This window comes from Carica papaya, chromosome 1, assembly GCF_054855325.1.
Source record: "Carica papaya isolate Zhongbai chromosome 1, ASM5485532v1, whole genome shotgun sequence".
Taxonomy (NCBI): domain Eukaryota; kingdom Viridiplantae; phylum Streptophyta; class Magnoliopsida; order Brassicales; family Caricaceae; genus Carica; species Carica papaya.
In genome coordinates this window covers 704,022-722,366 of record NC_142309.1, presented here as the reverse complement: position 1 = coordinate 722,366, position 18,345 = coordinate 704,022, and the positions used below count along the sequence as shown (strand labels likewise).

Sequence of the window (18,345 nt, the reverse complement as noted above, 5' to 3'; positions counted from 1 at the left end):
TGGATCGCCCATGTCGCCTCCCGCGTGCCGCCGACGTTAGTGTGTTTTGACACATAGTGTGCTCCAGTTCATCGGGGCTCCTGATTGGGTCGTATAGTGTGCTCCAGTTCATCGGGGCTCCTGATTGGGTCGTACCATATGATCAAATTTTTTTTTTGCACTTTGACCCCCTATTTTAAATTTTTCTTCTAAAACACCCATCGAACTCAAATTTTCATCTTTTTTCCCCAAAATTATTTTCAATCTCGTTCCTAATTTATTTTTTCTCAAAATTTTAATAAAATAAAACCTAAATAAATTAATTAATCATTTTAATTAAATAATTTCATAAGAAAAATTTATCTCAGGCTGCTTTTCGGGCCTAGGTATTGCACCAGAATCTTAAAATGGGCCAGAAAGGGATTTTCAACACTGATTTTGGATTTTTGGGGTACTTTTAAGTACGTGACGAGTATTTAGATTTTCACATGAAAAATTTAAAAAATCGGGACCCGTTAGAAGGCGTAATAGATATCACGATATTTCAAAACACCAATTTGGATAAGGATCTCTCACCTTATTCTTGATTACGGTAAATTGAGGATTAATAATCGATAATTGTTGTTTTGTGAAAAAATTAGAAGAATCCTAAAAATATTACAAGTCACTAGTGGAGTCAGAACCCGTTAGTTAACATTTGTCTTGATTCCCTATTTATTTTCTTGTACAGCCCGTATTTACTTACTATTATATTATGCGTAATTGAATTGATGGTTTTTATGATCTTTTCAGTTATTTGGTTATTTGGCTATACTAAACTATATCGCTTGTTTAAGTGTCATTTGAATTAATCTGTGAATATGAACTGAGATGTTAGTATGCTTTAGTGGTTGTTTGGATGATGAGAATCTAAATAAATGAAAGCTTATTGGGCATCATGAGAAATAATAGACGGACTCGGTACATAGAGAACTCTACCGTGTACATTAACTCAGTCGAACGGGGCTGATAAGTCCCATACTGAAAGAGTTTTGGAGATATGGTTTACCCTTATACCGGACGGAGTATCGAGGTGATGATGCTTTTAGTGCCAATTACTGAACGGGATATGGGGACGTTCGGGTTAATTGTCAAATCTTGATATTGGATTTATGAGTAGAGGGATATCCCTATGGACCCTTAAGGGTCCTAATAAGTAGGTTAAAAAGGAAGAATTACTGATCCTATGCATGAAATTGAAATGTCATTTGATTAATTGTCTTCATAAATTGATTTTGGAAAAAAACCGTAACGGTAAGTATCAAATAAAAAGTTTTAAAATTAAATGTATTTACTTAAAGCAATTGCTCCATTAGTTGTTTTCTTATTTTTACCAATTTTTTATTTTCTGTATCAGTGATTAGTGTGATATTCTTATTAGGCTAGTACAGCTCACCATTTCATTAACTATTTGAGATCAAGAAGACCAAGATCTAGATCCTTATCTGTAAGAGGGTTGTAAATAGTTCACATCTCGAACTCCTTTCAAGTGCTAGTGAAGGTTACCTTAGGATACTTATTTATTCATTTTTCTTTAATTACCGTTTGTCTTTTATGAACCACGTAGAAAGGACAATCTCATAGTTCTATTGGACAATTCAATTTATTGTGTAAGAAATATAAACCCTAACATTATTATTCGCTTCCGTATTTAAATTATAAATTCATTTTCTTTAAGGTTTTGGATCTTTACACGATATGTCATATTTGTATAAATATAAAGAAAGATATATTTCGGTACAAATTATTTAAAAAAAAATTAATAACAATTATACAAAAAAAAAGACAAATATAAACGTTCTTGTATCATATTTTTAAAAATACCTTATATTTTAATAATTTACTAAAATTTTTGTTATCAACCAAATAAAATCTTGAATTACTCCTTAATAATATATAAAATTTTAACTATTTAACAATTAATATTTTACCATTTAAATTATTTAAGTAATATGTATTTTCAAATTATTACTAACATGGTAATTTAAGTGGTATTATATTAGTACACAATAAGAAAATAAAATTTAATTTAGATATTAATATTTTCCTCTTATTTTATGTTAATTTGTGTAAACAAACATAAATTATTAACGAATTTGTAATTAAAAAAAAAACTATATTAACATTTTACATTTATCGAAAACATCGAAATCGTACTTCTAATCATTTTGATAGGATACATAATTTATATTATTATTTATTTATCAAACACATAAATAAATAAATAAATAATATTTACTAATTCATGTTATCCAAACAACTTAGAAGCTTATTTTAAAAAATGCATCAATTTAAAAATACAACATGTAAGATCTTATAAAATAAGATGATAAAACATTCTTTAAGTCTTAGTTTATAAATATTCAATCTTATTCATAAAAAATAAAATAAAATAACTCCCATACTAAAGTTAATTTTTATTATTTCTATAAAGTTACTTTTTAAATGAATTATATAAAAGTAACTTTTTTCTTAGATATGGTCAAAAGAAATCATTGTTGTAATCATAAAATAATATCCTCAAACAAACAAAGATTGCTTATTCTCTTTTTTGTTTTAAAAAAAAAATCTTCTTAGAAAAAAGAAGATATCTCAAAAGAACATTTTTGACTTCCTATCTCATCTATAAATTTGTGGTTATAGTCAAAAACCAAAATCGTAGCTTGCAATATTCTCTAGTTTTGTTACATAAAGGACATAGAGAAAAAATGAAGAGCTCATCACTTCTTATAGCAGCCTTTATGGTGATGCTATTAATGGTGATGAGAGAAGCGCCTATTGTAGCAGAGGCGGTAGCTTGTGATCCGGTTAAGTTACTCCCATGTGCACCAGTCATCTCGGGTCAACCACCAAGCATAGAATGTTGTAATGCACTAAAAGAAATGAAGGATTGTCTTTGTACCTTCTTGAAAAATCCGGAATACAAACAGTATCTTCCTTTAGCAAAAAAAGCTCTTGCCGCATGTGGTATTCCTTTTCCTCATTGTTAGGTTAAAGAATGGCACAAAAGAGATTTATAAGCCATACATATGTATGAGACTTGTATGCTATTATAGTAGTTTCAAATAAAATTCAGTTATATCGTGAGTTGATATTTCAATATTAATAAAAATTAATAATCTATACATAACTCTTTTAGTACTATATGTATATATGATGATTAAATATAGACAAATAGATTATATTGTTTGCGTATAATTATTTTCATATTGATCTAACAAATTAATGAATAAAAGACTTCAAAGAATGTTTTATAATTGAGTATAGTGCCTCAGTTTCTTATGCGAACGCCCTACAGTTTGGTCATTAAATAAACTCACTCGACTTCTACTCTTTATAGTTAGATGTGGTAAACCCATATTTTTAAGTACTATGTACATATTTATATTAGGAGAAAAATAAATTCAATAAGTTTATTGAATTAATTTTTTATTATTGTATTTTATTTTCAAAATTTAGATTGATGTTCACAACCTATCATGTCTAAATTTTATCTCTTAATTTTTCTAGTTAGATCTTGAACTTGAGATAGTGTGTATGTTATTGGTTTATTAATCACTAATAATTTAATCTTTCAATGATTTTGAACTTTCATTTTTTATACATTAGATTAAATATAGTCTATATAAAAATTTAACTAATCATAAATTTTTTTATAATAAAATCATATATTGATTAATTAGGTGATATACATGCACCGATCATAATACAATATAAATAACTATCAAATTAGGACAAATGATAAATTCATACTTTATATTTTCTCTTTTCACACTTAGATAGTGATCTAAAAATAATGACAGAGACAGAATAATTCAGGGATCCTAATATTTTTTAATGTCTGTTTTTATCGAGCATCTCTAAAAAGGAAAGTGATACCAAATGTGCACCCTAATATAAAGACAATTATAGAATTTTTTTGTTGTAAAAAGACATGTTGATATATACTTATCCAAAAGCTATATAGATATAGTGTTACTATTTTAGACTATGTTTAGCATAAATGAAAATTCACATTCATTAATTCAAAAGTTAATAGGACATAAAATATATTTTGGATTTTGTATCATTTATATTTAACTCGGAATAGTGGTGATGATTCTCCCTCAACCATTTATTGTAGGCCAAATCCTCCCTTAACCCATTTAACAATTAATATTTTATCACTTAAATTGTTTAAATAATATATATTTTCAAATTATTACTAGCATGATAATTTAAGTTATACTAAGTAATTAATTATTAGTATACAAAAAGAAAATAAAAATTAATTTAGATATTAATATTTTTCTCTCTCCAAATATGAATATTGAATCAATTATATATAATTCACAAGATCATGAATAAAATCATGGGGGATTCACACATTTTCTTATATAAAAATTTAAATCAAGAGATGTTCTTTAAATATATATTTCCATGTACTATAATATTCCAACACAACTGGCAATAAATATTCCTTAGTTCAAGATACGCAATCGTATCTACATTAAATTAGTATTATTTTTTTAAATGGGTAGATTCTTATTTTTCTAGTTAAGCATGTATGATTAATTAGGAGATATGCTTTTCTCGTATTTTACTTGGCATTCAACTATAAATAGGTCTCGAGAATTGGTTGTAAATCATTCAACTTTGTAGTTGTAGTCAAAAAATCAAAATCATAGCTTGCAATATTCTCTAGTTTTGTTACGAAAAGGAAAATTAAGAAGAAATGAAGAGGCCATCACTTCTTTTAGCAGTCTCAATGGTAATGCTAGTAATGATGATGAACGAAGTGCCTAGTGTAGCACAAGTGCAAACTTGTTCTCCGAATGAGTTACTCCCGTGTGGTCAACCGCCAAGCGCTCAATGTTGTGATGTATTGAAGCAATTGAAACTTTGGAAAGATTGTCTATGTACCCTCATAAAAGATCCAGAATCGAAAAAGTTTATTGCTGATCTAGAAAACGTTATCGCCGAGTGTGGTGTTCCTCACCCTATGTGTTAGGTAAAAAAATAATACAAATAATATTTAGAAGTCAAGCGTATATGTACAAGATTTAAATGCTACTGCTATTATTACGTAATAGCTGTTGGAAATAAAATTAAGTTATATTATGAGTTGATATCTCAACATCAATAAAAATTAACAATATATATGATTCTTTTAGTATTATATGTATAATGATTAAATATAGACAAATGGTTCACATTGTTTGCATATAATTATTTTCATATATATCTAACAAATTAATGAATAAAAGACTAGAGAAAATATTTGATAATCGAGTACAATGCCTCAATTTCTTTTGTCAATGTCCTAAAATTTGATCATCAAGCAAACTCACCCAACTTCTACTCTTTATAATTAAATATAATAAACACATTTTTAAGTACTGTGTAGATATTTATATTTGAAAAAATAATTAATTCAATGAGTTTATTGAATTATTTATCGTATTTTTACTTTCAATGTAAAGGTCCGGAACTTAAAAGGAAATAAAGTCATAAATTAAGTGCGGAAGCGAAATAATAGAGTTTAGGGTTTACATTCCTTACACAATAATTTAAAATGTTCAATAGGGTTACGGAAATGATCATTCGAAAAGAATAAACAAAAATTAAAGAAATAAATAAAAGACAGTATGTTGAGCATTCTAAGACGACATTCACTAGCTTTTAAAGGGAGTCCTAGTGGTGAACTATTCACAACCTTCTTGTTGATCAGGATTTGGATTTTGGTCCTATTGATCTGAAATATTTAATAAAATGGTGAGCTATACTAGCCCAGTAAGAATATCACACTACTCACCGATACAGAAACTGAAGGTTGGTAAAAATCATAAAACAACCAATGGAACTCTTGATTTAAGTAAATTCATTTATCATAAGGAGAACCATTTATTGCATATATTTACCATTACGAGATTTTCAAAATCGACCTTTAAAAATAATAATTCAAATAACATTTTAATCTCATCTTCAGGTGAGCAATAACAACCACTTCCCCCTTTTTATTTGCCTACTGGTATCATTGGGGGCCCATAAGGATGTCCCATTATGTGTGAACCAATATTCAACATTATCAACTCACCGACCGTTCTCATACCTTGTTTGGTATGAACACCAAAAATACCATCTCTCAATATCCTGTCCAGTATGAGGGTGAATCGGGTTGTCCTCATACCCCATCCAGTATTAGCGCCAAAAATACCATTCCTCAATACCCCATCCGGTATGAGGCAACGTTTACGGTAGGGTTTCCTATGTACTCGGTCCATCTACCATCTCTCATGATATCCAGTAAGACTGTCATTCATTAATTCACATGATCAAATAATTTTCTGTTTGTATATTAATTTTCAATTTCATAAATCAACCGTAAATCACGCACGACAAATAATATATATATATCAAAGAAGCACAGTTGAATTATTTAACCATTTCAGTATATCATTATGTATTTAAATTTGTAAATTCAACAATCAATTACACATGATAACAAATAAATGACTAATCGGTTCCGGCTCCATTAGTAAAATGTAATTATTCTCAAAGTTTTTTAAATTACACAAAATACCATATTACTGATTATTAAGCTTTAATTCTATAACAGAAAATAAAATGAGAGATTTTTATTCGAATCGGTATCCGAAATATCAAACTTTCTATTGCACCTATTGTCGATCACCGGGTTTTTTAAATTTTTCTGCGGAGATTAAAACATACTTCACATACCTAAAAATACTCTAAAAAACCCAAAATCGGTGTTAAAAATCTTTTTCAGTCACTTTCAGAATTCCAGCAGGGCACCACCGCCGTGCTTCGGCGATGACATTATCGCCTGCGACGGTGATTTGCCTCGACCTAGCAGTTTTTGGCCAATTTTTGCTAATTTTGGCCAGTTTTATACCCATCTCTGCAAGAAAACACGTTAGGGGGTCTCGATTGGTGAAAAAAGTCAAAAAATAGAAACTTACCAATTGTGGAATTTTTCGGTGCGGGGGCTTCGCTGGCTCATCTTCGCGGCTAGGCATTTTTCTTCGGTCAACCTATAGAAAATAGAACAGTGAACACAATAGTGAAAAAATCGTACGAAATGGAAAACGGGAAGGGGCTCATCGGAGGAGGTTCGGGTTTTGCCCGTGGTGGCTCTGTCGGGCTTTGCCCGCAGTTTTTCGCTCACCCACCATTCTTTTTGCTCCAATTTGATCGTGGGGGTACTCGGAATTAAATTTCGAGCCAATGGGGAATTTTTATTTTTTTTGGCAGTCGTAGGTGGCTCCAGTGCGACAGCAGGCAGCGGTCGCCTCCCTTCTCCGGTGGCTGATTCTTTTTCTCTAGCGAGAGGCTGACGACTAGGGTTTGGGTTCGGTGTAATGCGAAATATTTATACCCGTCTTGCGTTAATCTGAACCGTTCATCGCATTTGATCTTGATCTTCCAATCGCATTTTAAAAAAAAACGAATCTGAACTGTTCATCACAATTTGATGTTGACTGTCTGATCTCATTTAAAGAGGGAACGAATCTGAACTATTCATCTCGTTTAATCTCGATTGTCCGACCGCGCCTAAAGAGGGAATAGATCCGGACCGTCCACGCACGTGGGAACACTTCCGGGCTGTCCGATCGTGGGGCACACGGATCACTAACGTGGCCTCCTCCATGGAACTGAATCAGCGTGTCTTGCCACGCAGCACGCTCTGATTTGCCGAGACTGCTAACTGGGCGGTCCTACATAGCACAATTTTCTTTAATTACGTTCTGACCCATCAGTTTCTGATTTTTCTTTCAAAAAAACCATCCGAACCCAAATTTTCATTTTTTTTTCAAAATTATTTTTAATTTCATCTTCAACCTGTATTTTTCATAATTCCACATTAAATTAAATTTTATTAATTTCAAAATTAGATTTTTATATATTTTTTAATTTTAAAATTAATCTCGAACTAAATTCTGGGTTCGGATATTACATTCAAAATGGCAGAGGGCCCGGGTTCGAACGTGACATTAGACACTTTGTACATTTTCTATTTATTGTTTCTCTGATTCACAGATTTTCTGACACGTTCATGCCACATGTTTTCTCTGATAGGCCTGATGGAAGAAAAATCGAAAATCCAATAACTACACCCATGTACTACCCACCAACCCGTCATTAATGCCATCCTTTCCATCTCGCCTATAAATTCCATGCTGCAACTCAATCCCTAACCATCTCTCACTCACCAGCTTAATCAGCTTCAACACATACAAGAAAGAAAATGAAGAGGGTATCATCTTTTGCAGCAGTTTGCTTGGTGGCGTTGGTAGTGGTGACGATGATGAGGGTATCAATGGCTAGGAATCTTGCGGAGGATGCAACCTGCAACCCGACGGAGTTGCAGCCGTGTGCGGAGGCGTTGAGGTCCGGTTCGGCGCCTAGCAGTGCCTGCTGCAGCAAACTGAAGGCGCAGAGCCCTTGCATCTGTGGGTACTTAAGTGACCCAAGACTGAAGCCGTACACAGGCCGTGCTCGCCAGGTTGCCGCCAGCTGCGGCCTTCCTTTTCCCAAGTGTTGAGCCACGTTACACGACCAGTTTCTTACTTACTCGTATTTGATTACATCCGCACGTCGTAATAATGTGAAATAAAATTAAACGGTGATACATATACACAAAAAATATATATATCGCCTTTTAAGTATTCACTGGTAAGAAAGTTGAAAGGATGATACGTTGTCCCTCGAGTATTCACTAGTCCTGATGTGAGTAATATGTATTGTTCATGTATGAATAACGATAATGAATGAGTTTGTACTCATATACTGTGTGCATGTAGTTGTTTCTATATATATATATATATATATATATATATACATACATACATAAAATACATCTCCTTTCTTGTATGATTTTCTTTGTTTGTGGGCTTTTATTTGTTCTCTCTTTTCTTAGTTCTTCTTTTTCTCCCATCAACTTTTTAACGATCTGGTTATTTTTCATCCTAGAAATTTAAGTGTGGTTGTTTTAAATTTTAATTGGATTTTATGACTTATTGAATGCATGAACATAAGAATTTCAATGTAAAATTGTATTACATCACACATGGAGGTCATATATATAATGTCAATATAAAATGTTAGGAGTATGTCACATCTCTTATATTATATATGTATATTTGTATTAATATGTGCATAATTTGTCAAAGTAAGACTAGTCATTTATGAAAAGTAAAAATAGGACAAAAATCTAATAATGGTTCTACGTCGGTTCATAATTAAGATATAATTAGACTTTCAAAACGTATTTTAGTAAGTTAATGTATTTGTACTTCATTTAAAATTTATAAATTTTAACCTACCAAAAAATAGAATTTGTCACTTTATAAATATATTATTGACTGATCGTGATTCAATAAAATCTAAACGGGATCTCTTTAGTTAAATTTATCCCAAAAATTATAATATATCTGGGTGAAAAATATATTTTATACTTGTGATAATTATATCGAAACATAAATTTTTTTTTTTATAATTTAAAAAATAATGTAACTATTTATCCTTCATAAAATATAATAAGTCTCAATAATATAATTAAGATGTATAATTTATCCAAACAATTAGGATTGATAATATAAGTCTCGACAATATAATAGAAAATTATCTTTTATACACTCTAATGTGTACATTATATTTTCGTTTTAAATAATTACATACAATTATTATGATAATAATTAAATCAAATTTTAGTTAATTTTAATTAGTGCCCTAATCATTTCATATAATTAACTATTTCAATATATAAAGTCATCAAAAAATGGACAAATAATTCTTTAATTGATTCCCAAAGATTTTTCCTTTGAAAATTGATCAAATTGAAACTTCAATTTCTAAAATATTGACTATGAATAGTAATTGGTGTATTAGAATTAGGTGTAAATAAATATAATATTCGAATATTGTATTTAATTAATATATTACTACATTCATAATATTGTTAATTGATATTTCAAATTTGTTACTAAAATATACTTATATTATAATTTTCTTATTATATTTATTTATTTTTATTATAGAAATATCTAAATTTTATTGTAATATGATGAAAATTGATATAATGTAAAATTTGGTTTGAAATTAAAATATATATATTTTAAAAATTTTATTATTTTAAATAATTTTCACACTTGATATATTAATTTTTATTACATAAAAATTTCATATTATTATATGGGTAAAAAAGTATAAATTAGATTTCCAAATTTTGAAACTTTAATTTTCAGAATTTTTTTGGACAAATTTTTATACATTAAAATTAAAATTTTCTCCCAAAATAATAAAAAATAAATAATTCACACTAAATAGAAATTAAAATTTAAAATTTAAAAATAAAAATAAAAATAGGATAAAAATGACCTCAAGAAAAGCTCATGAAAGCCCATCATCCTCCATGTTGCAGATCCATTTGTTCTGCACAGATAGCGGGTGAAGTGGTTCCTGGTTTCGTAGATTTTACTTCTTGGGTTTTGATTTTTTTTTTTTTTAAATGGCAGCACCAGGAATCCACGTTATCATCAAATCTTAGTCTCCCCATCTTCTACCTTTCTTCACCGTCACTTGAAACTACAGCTTCCTCGTTCTTTCTCTGTTTCGTTTCCTCAATCTCCTTCTCTTCCACTCCTCACCACACTTTTATCATTTTTTCTTGATACCCTCTGTCTCCGCATCTTCGCTTGCGCCTATACTTCATCTTCAAAAATCGCAAATCTCCCGGTCACTGCCGGTCGGCTCCACTCGTCTGCAGCGATTGCTTTGTTTTCTCCGGGTATCATAGCAATCGACTTGGTAATTCTATTATGCTCTCTCTCATATGTTTCAATAAGTTTAAGCCTGGTGGATCTATGAGGATTGGACTTTCTGCCTATCATAAATGTATTCAATTGTTCTGTCTTGATGTCTTCGTAGCTAATGAAGAGAAGATGTTTGAGTATTTCTCATTGTGGGTTCTTGATTTACAATCGTTCTTTCTGGTTTTCGGGTGGTGATGGTTGAGATGTGTGTGTTGGATTAGAACTGGTTTAGATTTCGTAGGGAATCACATATTTATTCCATGAATGGTAAACCAGAGATAAATCCAATAATGGAATATCCTTGAAGTCAAATGCTTGCAATTTACATGTAAACATGCTCCTTTTTACCAAATGGAATGTTTTTCACTGGGCAACTCCTCCAAAATAAGAAGATAATGGATGTTTGAAGATGAGAATCTTCATTATCATTACCCAATTTAGTGAGTTCCCATCCACACTTACAGTAGTACATGAAATGCAGGAGCTGAATGTAGTCTAAGACTGAGAAACCCAAAAACTTTAGTGCTATGTCCCTGAAAATGTTGTATTTTTCATAGTAAATAAACTTTTTTTTTATTCAAATTCTTGTCATTTTCCCCTCATATTCATTCACTGAAAATTTATCCAAATTCTTATAATTTTCTCTTTCATTATCCCTTTCTCGGAAGAGTATTTTCTTTTTCAAGAGGAAAAAGGACAGGCATAGTTATTTTCTTTTTCCTCTTTCATGTTATACTCCTTTCGAGATGATAAATGTATGTTTGAAATTCAAGAGAATCCTTTTTCTCTTCTTCATATTTTTTGGTTGACGCAATTCATTTAATTAGCTTCAATGGCCGTGAGGAAACCTGGTCTGATTGCTTTGTTTGATGTTGATGGAACTCTCACAGCACCAAGAAAGGTATCTGTTAACTCTGGTGTACATTATTACTAAGCAGGCTATTCATGAATTCATGTGACTTCTGTTGACATGTTTTTTTGGTCCAATCAAATATAAGGTGGCATCTATACAAATGTTAGATTTCATGCGGGACCTGCAGCAGGTAAGTGATAATCGACGTGTCTTCTTAGAGATGTCTCCCCTTAAAATGTGATGAAGGATTTACTAAATTTCAGGTTGTTACAGTTGGGGTTGTGGGTGGATCTGACCTTAGCAAGATATCTGAGCAGCTTGGGAAAACAGGTTTTCCATAAGTACAACTTTATTTGTCTTTGCAGTCAATAAGTAGACTAATACTGAGAATGTCCTATTGGGTTTATATGGTCTTGACCTTTGCAGCTAATTCCTCGTATGAATCAGCAGCAAAATTTTCTGGTTTTATTTCTTATCAGAAAAATTGTTGCTACAGAAAAATATTTCTTTCTGAAAAGAATCTTAGTCTGTGAATCCTGAATAGCTTCATGATTAACTCTATATTTCTTTGTTATGCAGTCATTAAGGACTATGATTACGTGTTTTCTGAGAATGGTCTTGTTGCTCATAAAGATGGGAAACTCATTGGTACTCAGGTACATTGATAATGTAAATTGAAAAGTTTTAGCTAGGTTTTGAGTTTATGTTCCACTGCTCCCAGTATGTTATGAATATCTTTCGCTGGGGATCTTAAGTGACTGCCTGATCTGCTCTAATCTGGTAGATGCTTATGTTCTCTATCCTACCTAAATTACTTCTTCTAGGAACAAAAAGCATAAATAGTACTCTTTTATGTAGTATTTGAAGATATATTTCGTTAACTTCGCTGATATGGAGGCAGGGTAAAAGCCATCTTTTTGCTCATTTTTGGTGGACAGAATGTTGCAATTTTCTAAAAGAAAGAAGCTATTCTGGGGTTACAATTAACAAACAGTTAGGGACAAACTATTTAGTAATTTAATGAGTTAAGAATCAAGAATGTTGAGCATAATACAATTATATCTTGGAATCTTGGTAACATTTTATTCTTTGTAGTTTACTTCCAGAGCTTTCTATCTTCTCCTTCCTTTATCCAGTCTCCTCTGATGGTTTTGTATCTCCTTTTTCCAGAGCTTGAAGTCATTTCTTGGAGAGGAAAAGCTCAAGGTAAGGATTCTTCTTTATCATATTTGATCTCTTAAATAAGACAAGGCGCCGAACAACATGTTGTTGGGAAGATAAGGAAGATGTCCACCAGTAGCATGCTTGATGTGTTTTTATACCATAGAAACAATTATGAGGGTGGTTTCGCTCAAATGACTTCACATCTACATGCATGTCTAGCTTAACTAGCATATGGATTTTATTTATTTTTGTTACATACTTGATATGATTGTACAGGAATTTATAAACTTTACGCTTCATTATATTGCTGACTTGGATATCCCAATAAAAAGGTAATTACACTGGTGGCAAGCACATCGACTTTCATGGAAGTGAACTCCTACTCTCTTTTCCTGTTTATCACTCGAGCTGAATAAAACCGTCTATCACCATTTATTTTACTAGGGGAACATTTATAGAATTCCGAAGTGGGATGATCAATGTCTCACCAATTGGGAGGAACTGCAGCCAAGAAGAAAGGGATGAATTTGAAAAGTACGACAAGGTAGGAAAGTTGTCTTCTAGCAAAAAGATTGTTGGTAATTTATCTTTTTCTACTGTAGTCACGTTTGATTTAGTTTAATGGTAACCTCATATACAAAATGTGCTTTCAGGTTCACAACGTACGCCCAAAAATGGTGGCTGTGCTCCGGGAGAAGTTTGCCCACCTTAACCTGACATTTTCAATTGGAGGACAAATAAGCTTTGATGTGAGTGATATTATGTGCTTGTACATTTGAGATCTTTATGTTCTTGGTCCATTTAAATATAAAGCTATCTACTGTTTTCGTATGTACACGAGCTTGTGAGAGAGAGTGATACCAAGTGGAAGTATTATCATTGAGTTCTCTTGTTGGATGATATCTGTAACAGGTTTTCCCACAAGGTTGGGACAAGACATACTGCTTGAGATACCTTGATGATTTTTCTGAAATCCACTTTTTTGGTGACAAAACTTACAAGGTCAGCTCTCGCATCACCTTTTGGTATTAACTAATTTCGCATTCTATACCGGGATTGATTGGAAAAATGGGCATTTTGCTTGAGCAGGGAGGGAATGATCATGAAATTTACGAATCAGAAAGAACTGTAGGCCACACAGGTCAGTTTTACTTTTGAATTAGCTATAGGCCTTTTGTATATGCCATAGTAAATTTATATTTTCAATAGCTTTTAGATATTTTACACCAGACTTATTTCATCATAAAATTGTTGCAACGGTTATTATTTTTTGCAGTTACGAGTCCTGAAGATACAATGCAGCAGTGCAAAGCTCTGTTCTTGGCAAACCCATGAGATGTCTTGAACACTTTTGCTGTGAATTATTATATTATTCATTGGAGATACATTTTTCAAGTACCTGAAAGTGAATGTGTAGAACAGGAATTCCTACTCAAGGATGTATTTGCAGATACGCAAAATTATTGAACAAACTTTTTGTCTATGTTTGAAATAATACAGTTGTACCACATCCAATTAGACTAAAATCGAGTTTTCTTTGTTCCGACACGGTATAATCTTGTGAATGTTTTTGTTTCTAGCTAATTGTTTTTAACTCGGATTGATAGATCGGAGGCAATCTTTGAGTTTTGAACTAAAGAAAGTGTGGAAGAAGCGAAAACGAAAGGGATAATAATAACTTCGATTATCGCCCAATATTGAATGGTAGGATGATGTATGAACTTGAATAGTTTATATGCGCTGAAGTAATATCTGGATGTGGGAGGGTGGTATGTATATATAGTCATAAGAGTCTTCAGCCAAGTTCAAGATTAGTAAAAGAGTAAATCACCATATCTTCCAAGTGAAGGCCACACAGGAAAGAACCATGGTTTTGTTCATGGGTTAGGATATACATACACACACGCACGCACACACACACACACACACACACACACATATATATATATATATATGAGGGCACCGAATATTTTCCTTTATTCCTCAGCATATAAATGACAGTGAGTGATGGCATACAACAATTTTGACACTTATTTCGTTTCCTTTCCCCATCATCCTCCCATATTTTCTTCATCTAAATGTCAGCATCTCCCCATCACTTACACGTCTGAACACTTCAATATATAATATGAATCCAAAAAAATTATGAGTATGAAGTCCAATTGCAGAAGAAGCAGCCTATTAGAGTCTCTTTAGTCAAATTTGTACTACAATTTTTGACTTTTTGAGTCAAATTGTGTCACCCATATTTGCCATCCTTGTCACTTTCTTGGAAATTTTGATTTCTTTTTTCAGTGGATGAAAAAATTTCTTGAATTAAAAAGAAAAAAGACAAAAAAAAAAAAAAAATTATAATAAAGATTTATTCACTTAAATTTTATTATTATTTTTTTGGAATTTTTAACAAAATTATTAACTTATCTTTGTATTAAGTTGCAGCAGAACAAGTCGTTTGGGTGGTGTAGTTGGTTATCACGCTAGTCTCACACACTAGAGGTCCCCGGTTCGAACCCGGGCTCAGACATTTTTTCTTTGTTTTTGCTTTTTTTTTATGTATATTGGGAGGATTTGAGTGACGTATTTCTGACGGAATATGTCTAGGTGGTGTAGTTGGTTATCACGCTAGTCTCACACATAGAGATCCCCGGTTCGAACCCGAGCTCAGACACATTTCCATTGTTTTTGTCTATTTTGCCGACACGTGCGTGAGACGTGTTTCTCCCACCGGAATTCGTGAACCAAAAGAAAAAATGGGACCCGGGACCCACCACAGACCGGGCAAACCGCGGTGCGCGGACCCCACGCCGCTCAATACCAACCACTCTCTCCTTCTCCCCATCTATAAATTTATCCCTCCACTCCTCTCCTCACCCCACCAAAAACAATGAAGCTCTCAGTAGTTTTCGCAGCCGTGCTGGTGGTGGCTCTGCTCATTTTTCTGACTGAACCGCCGTCGGCGGAGGCAGTCAACTGCAACCCAACGGAGTTAAGTCCGTGTGCAGCGGCTCTAGGATCTGGTGGACCGCCGTCAGGCATTTGTTGCAGCAAGCTGAGAGAGCAGACCCCTTGCTTCTGCACCTACTTTAAAGACCCCAGGCTGAGACAGTATATCAACACGCCTAATGCCAGGAAAGTTGCCGCCGCCTGTCGTGTTTCTTACCCGCCAAGGTGTTGAATTAAGTTACTTCTTCCTGTTCCGCCGTGGAAAAACGAGGGTGCTGCCAAAAATAAAATGTTGCATTGTTTACTGTTTGACTAATCAGACTGTTTTCACTCGAAGAGAGTTTGAATAATAGTAATAATTTAAAGTTTACCCTGCTTTCCTTTTTCCTTTTTCCTTTCTATATTGTGAAGAAGACGAACAGAATTTAACAGGGGAATATCAGAAAAAGTTGTTCATAGTTTCTACAGTACATACCCAGATAACGAACTTAACGTCAGACATGGAGGATGATGCCTGAGTTTCTTAATTATCGTGTTAAATATGCATATTTTTTAACAGAAACAAAAGTTAGGAATGGACAACGATCTGAATCAGATTGGAAGAACGTAGAATGTAGTTTCAGATATCATTTAGTAGATCGGATCGATTCATAGTTAGTGATGAGGTTAACTATAACTTACCATCAGCAATGTAATTTCAGATCATCATCATCCAGTTGGCTTTAACAGAGAGTATACATTAACTGATCTCCTAAGCCTTTTTGGGGTTCTCAAGGTAATCATCAAAGTGAAACCAGATGAGGAGAGGGATTGGAGAAGTTTGAGAGACAAAAATCAGAAGTTTTGGAAGTCAAATGTTTACACATTTTCAGGTGGAGGGGGAGGATTAGATGGGTAAAGGAAAAGGACAACAGCAATAGGTTTTATTCATGAAGTCAATAATGTTTATGCATATAGAGTAAATAGTTTGGCATTTGTTACTTTTTAGGGTGGTAGAATAGATGGCTAAGAAGTAATAAAATTTAAAGTACTTAGAATTTTTTTAAGTACTTTAAATTATCCGTGAGAAACTGTTAGAGATCATCAAATATCCGAACATGTTGATGGAAACCCAACTGTAAAAAGAAACCAACATTCGATAACTAGTCAGCAGACATGTCAATTCTACCAAAACAAGTTCTTGATTTCACATATAAAGATAGCATGTACATTGGTGCAGTAATCTTCCTAGATAAACAAACATGCAACTAAAAGATTATTGCGGTGCCCGACATTCTATGTGAATTGAAGATCGTCGAAAACTATCTAAAACTCGACATGCAGAAACAAACAGCTACCAATAATTTGTATTATATTATAAATAATTCGAAAGTACTTAAAATTAGTATCATCAAGATTACATATAAATTAAAATTTTTTTAAAAAAAAGTATTCTCAAATCATCTATAAAAACTTAGTATATTCTTGTTATTTTGTATAATATCTAATTCGTTCGTACTAAAATATATTTGACTCTGAATCAATCTCGTTTTTTTATATTTTTGTAAAAAAATAACATTCATGTATAAGATCTCGTATTCTACTATAAATTTTAGAATTTTTTTTATTTTTAATTATCAAATAAGTTATTCGTGACTATTATTTACAGTATTAAAATATTAATTTAACTATTGAAATCCAAAGTTCTCATCATACTATAAATTTTTCATACCATATCTATTGTATCATTTTAATTTTAAAAATAAAATATTCCCCTTCACCCCCCTCTATAAATACGTACCGGCACCACTCTCTCTCCATCACTCCCATTGTTGTTTTCTCACTCCACTCCCCTCCCCTCCCCCCTCGAAGCAAAAAACAATGAAGAACGTATCAGTAGTTCTTGCAGTCGGGTTCATGGCGACGCTGCTGATGTTTCTGGTTGAGCCGCCGACGGCGGAGGCAGCGACCTGCAACCCGACTGAGTTAAGCCCGTGCTCGGCGGCTCTGCAGTCTGGTGTGGCGCCGTCTGGCGATTGCTGCAGCAAGCTGAAGGAGCAGACCCCTTGTTTCTGCACCTACTTGAATGATCCCAATCTGAGGAAGTACATCAACACGCCCAATGCGAAGAACGTCGCGGCAGCCTGCGGCGTTCCTTACCCACCAAAGTGTTGAATCAAGGTTACGTCCAGTTCCGCCATGCAAAATGAGGGAGCTGCTGGTATTGTTAAATAAAATGTTGAACTATCTACCGTTTGACTAATCAGAGTGTTTCCACTCCCGGAGATTATAAATAATAAGTAATAATTCAATATTTACTCTGCTTTCTTCTTCTTCTTCTTCTTCTTTCAAAGTTTCATACTTTCCATATTTGGAAACAAAAAAAACCAGTGAATAATTTTTTTATGATAAGAAAAGGTGAGTATGAGTTTAACCTATTCCGACTATCATAATTAAAGAAATATATTCATCTATAAATATAATAAACTCGTTAAAATTAAATTCAATTTACACATTATATACTTACACTACCGAGACGAGTCATCGGTTTTACTGAATTAAGTATTACAAATC

General features: G+C 32.6%; 2 protein-coding genes, 1 non-coding gene and 2 pseudogenes across 5 annotated transcripts; all 5 read left to right on the top strand.

The window, feature by feature from the left end:
- Positions 1 to 8,266: 8,266 nt before the first annotated feature.
- On the top strand, positions 8,267 to 8,563 carry LOC148269050 (non-specific lipid-transfer protein 2 pseudogene; annotated as a pseudogene).
- Positions 8,564 to 10,422: 1,859 nt separating this feature from the next.
- Positions 10,423 to 14,397, top strand: PMM (phosphomannomutase). 2 transcript variants are annotated; one of them, XM_088210921.1, is made up of 12 exons: positions 10,423 to 10,827; positions 11,660 to 11,733; positions 11,831 to 11,875; positions 11,949 to 12,015; positions 12,265 to 12,341; positions 12,856 to 12,891; positions 13,126 to 13,181; positions 13,294 to 13,393; positions 13,503 to 13,598; positions 13,762 to 13,851; positions 13,939 to 13,990; positions 14,126 to 14,397. In XM_088210921.1, exons 2-12 carry the CDS (start codon positions 11,665 to 11,667, stop codon positions 14,182 to 14,184), a joined length of 747 nt encoding a protein of 248 aa, XP_088067047.1. In that variant the 5' UTR covers positions 10,423 to 10,827; positions 11,660 to 11,664; the 3' UTR covers positions 14,185 to 14,397. The 2 variants fall into 2 exon arrangements, with proteins under 2 accessions (XP_088067047.1, XP_088067081.1); XM_088210955.1 differs by lacking the exon at positions 11,660 to 11,733 and having other exon boundaries at positions 10,688 to 10,827; positions 11,771 to 11,875.
- Positions 14,398 to 15,299: 902 nt separating this feature from the next.
- On the top strand, positions 15,300 to 15,373 carry TRNAV-CAC (transfer RNA valine (anticodon CAC)). The gene has a single exon. It is a non-coding gene; the product is annotated as a tRNA-Val (tRNA).
- A 332-nt stretch (positions 15,374 to 15,705) lies between these two features.
- LOC148269049 (non-specific lipid-transfer protein 2 pseudogene) lies at positions 15,706 to 16,162 on the top strand (annotated as a pseudogene). Its single transcript, XR_015816229.1, has one exon. The product of XR_015816229.1 is annotated as a non-specific lipid-transfer protein 2 pseudogene (transcript).
- A 1,443-nt stretch (positions 16,163 to 17,605) lies between these two features.
- LOC148269048 (non-specific lipid-transfer protein 2-like) lies at positions 17,606 to 18,095 on the top strand. Its single transcript, XM_088211004.1, has one exon. The coding sequence runs from the start codon at positions 17,653 to 17,655 to the stop codon at positions 17,944 to 17,946; it is 294 nt and encodes a 97-aa protein (XP_088067130.1). The 5' UTR covers positions 17,606 to 17,652; the 3' UTR covers positions 17,947 to 18,095.
- Positions 18,096 to 18,345: the final 250 nt, after the last annotated feature.

Coding starts and splice junctions, on each gene's coding strand:
- PMM (XM_088210921.1), top strand. CDS start 11,665: ATGGCCGTGAGGAAACCTGGTCTGATTGCTTTGTTTGATGTTGATGGA. Junction 11,734..11,830: donor CTCTCACAGCACCAAGAAAG/GTATCTGTTAAC, acceptor ATCAAATATAAG/GTGGCATCTATACAAATGTT. Junction 13,852..13,938: donor TTGGTGACAAAACTTACAAG/GTCAGCTCTCGC, acceptor TTGCTTGAGCAG/GGAGGGAATGATCATGAAAT.
- LOC148269048 (XM_088211004.1), top strand. CDS start 17,653: ATGAAGAACGTATCAGTAGTTCTTGCAGTCGGGTTCATGGCGACGCTG.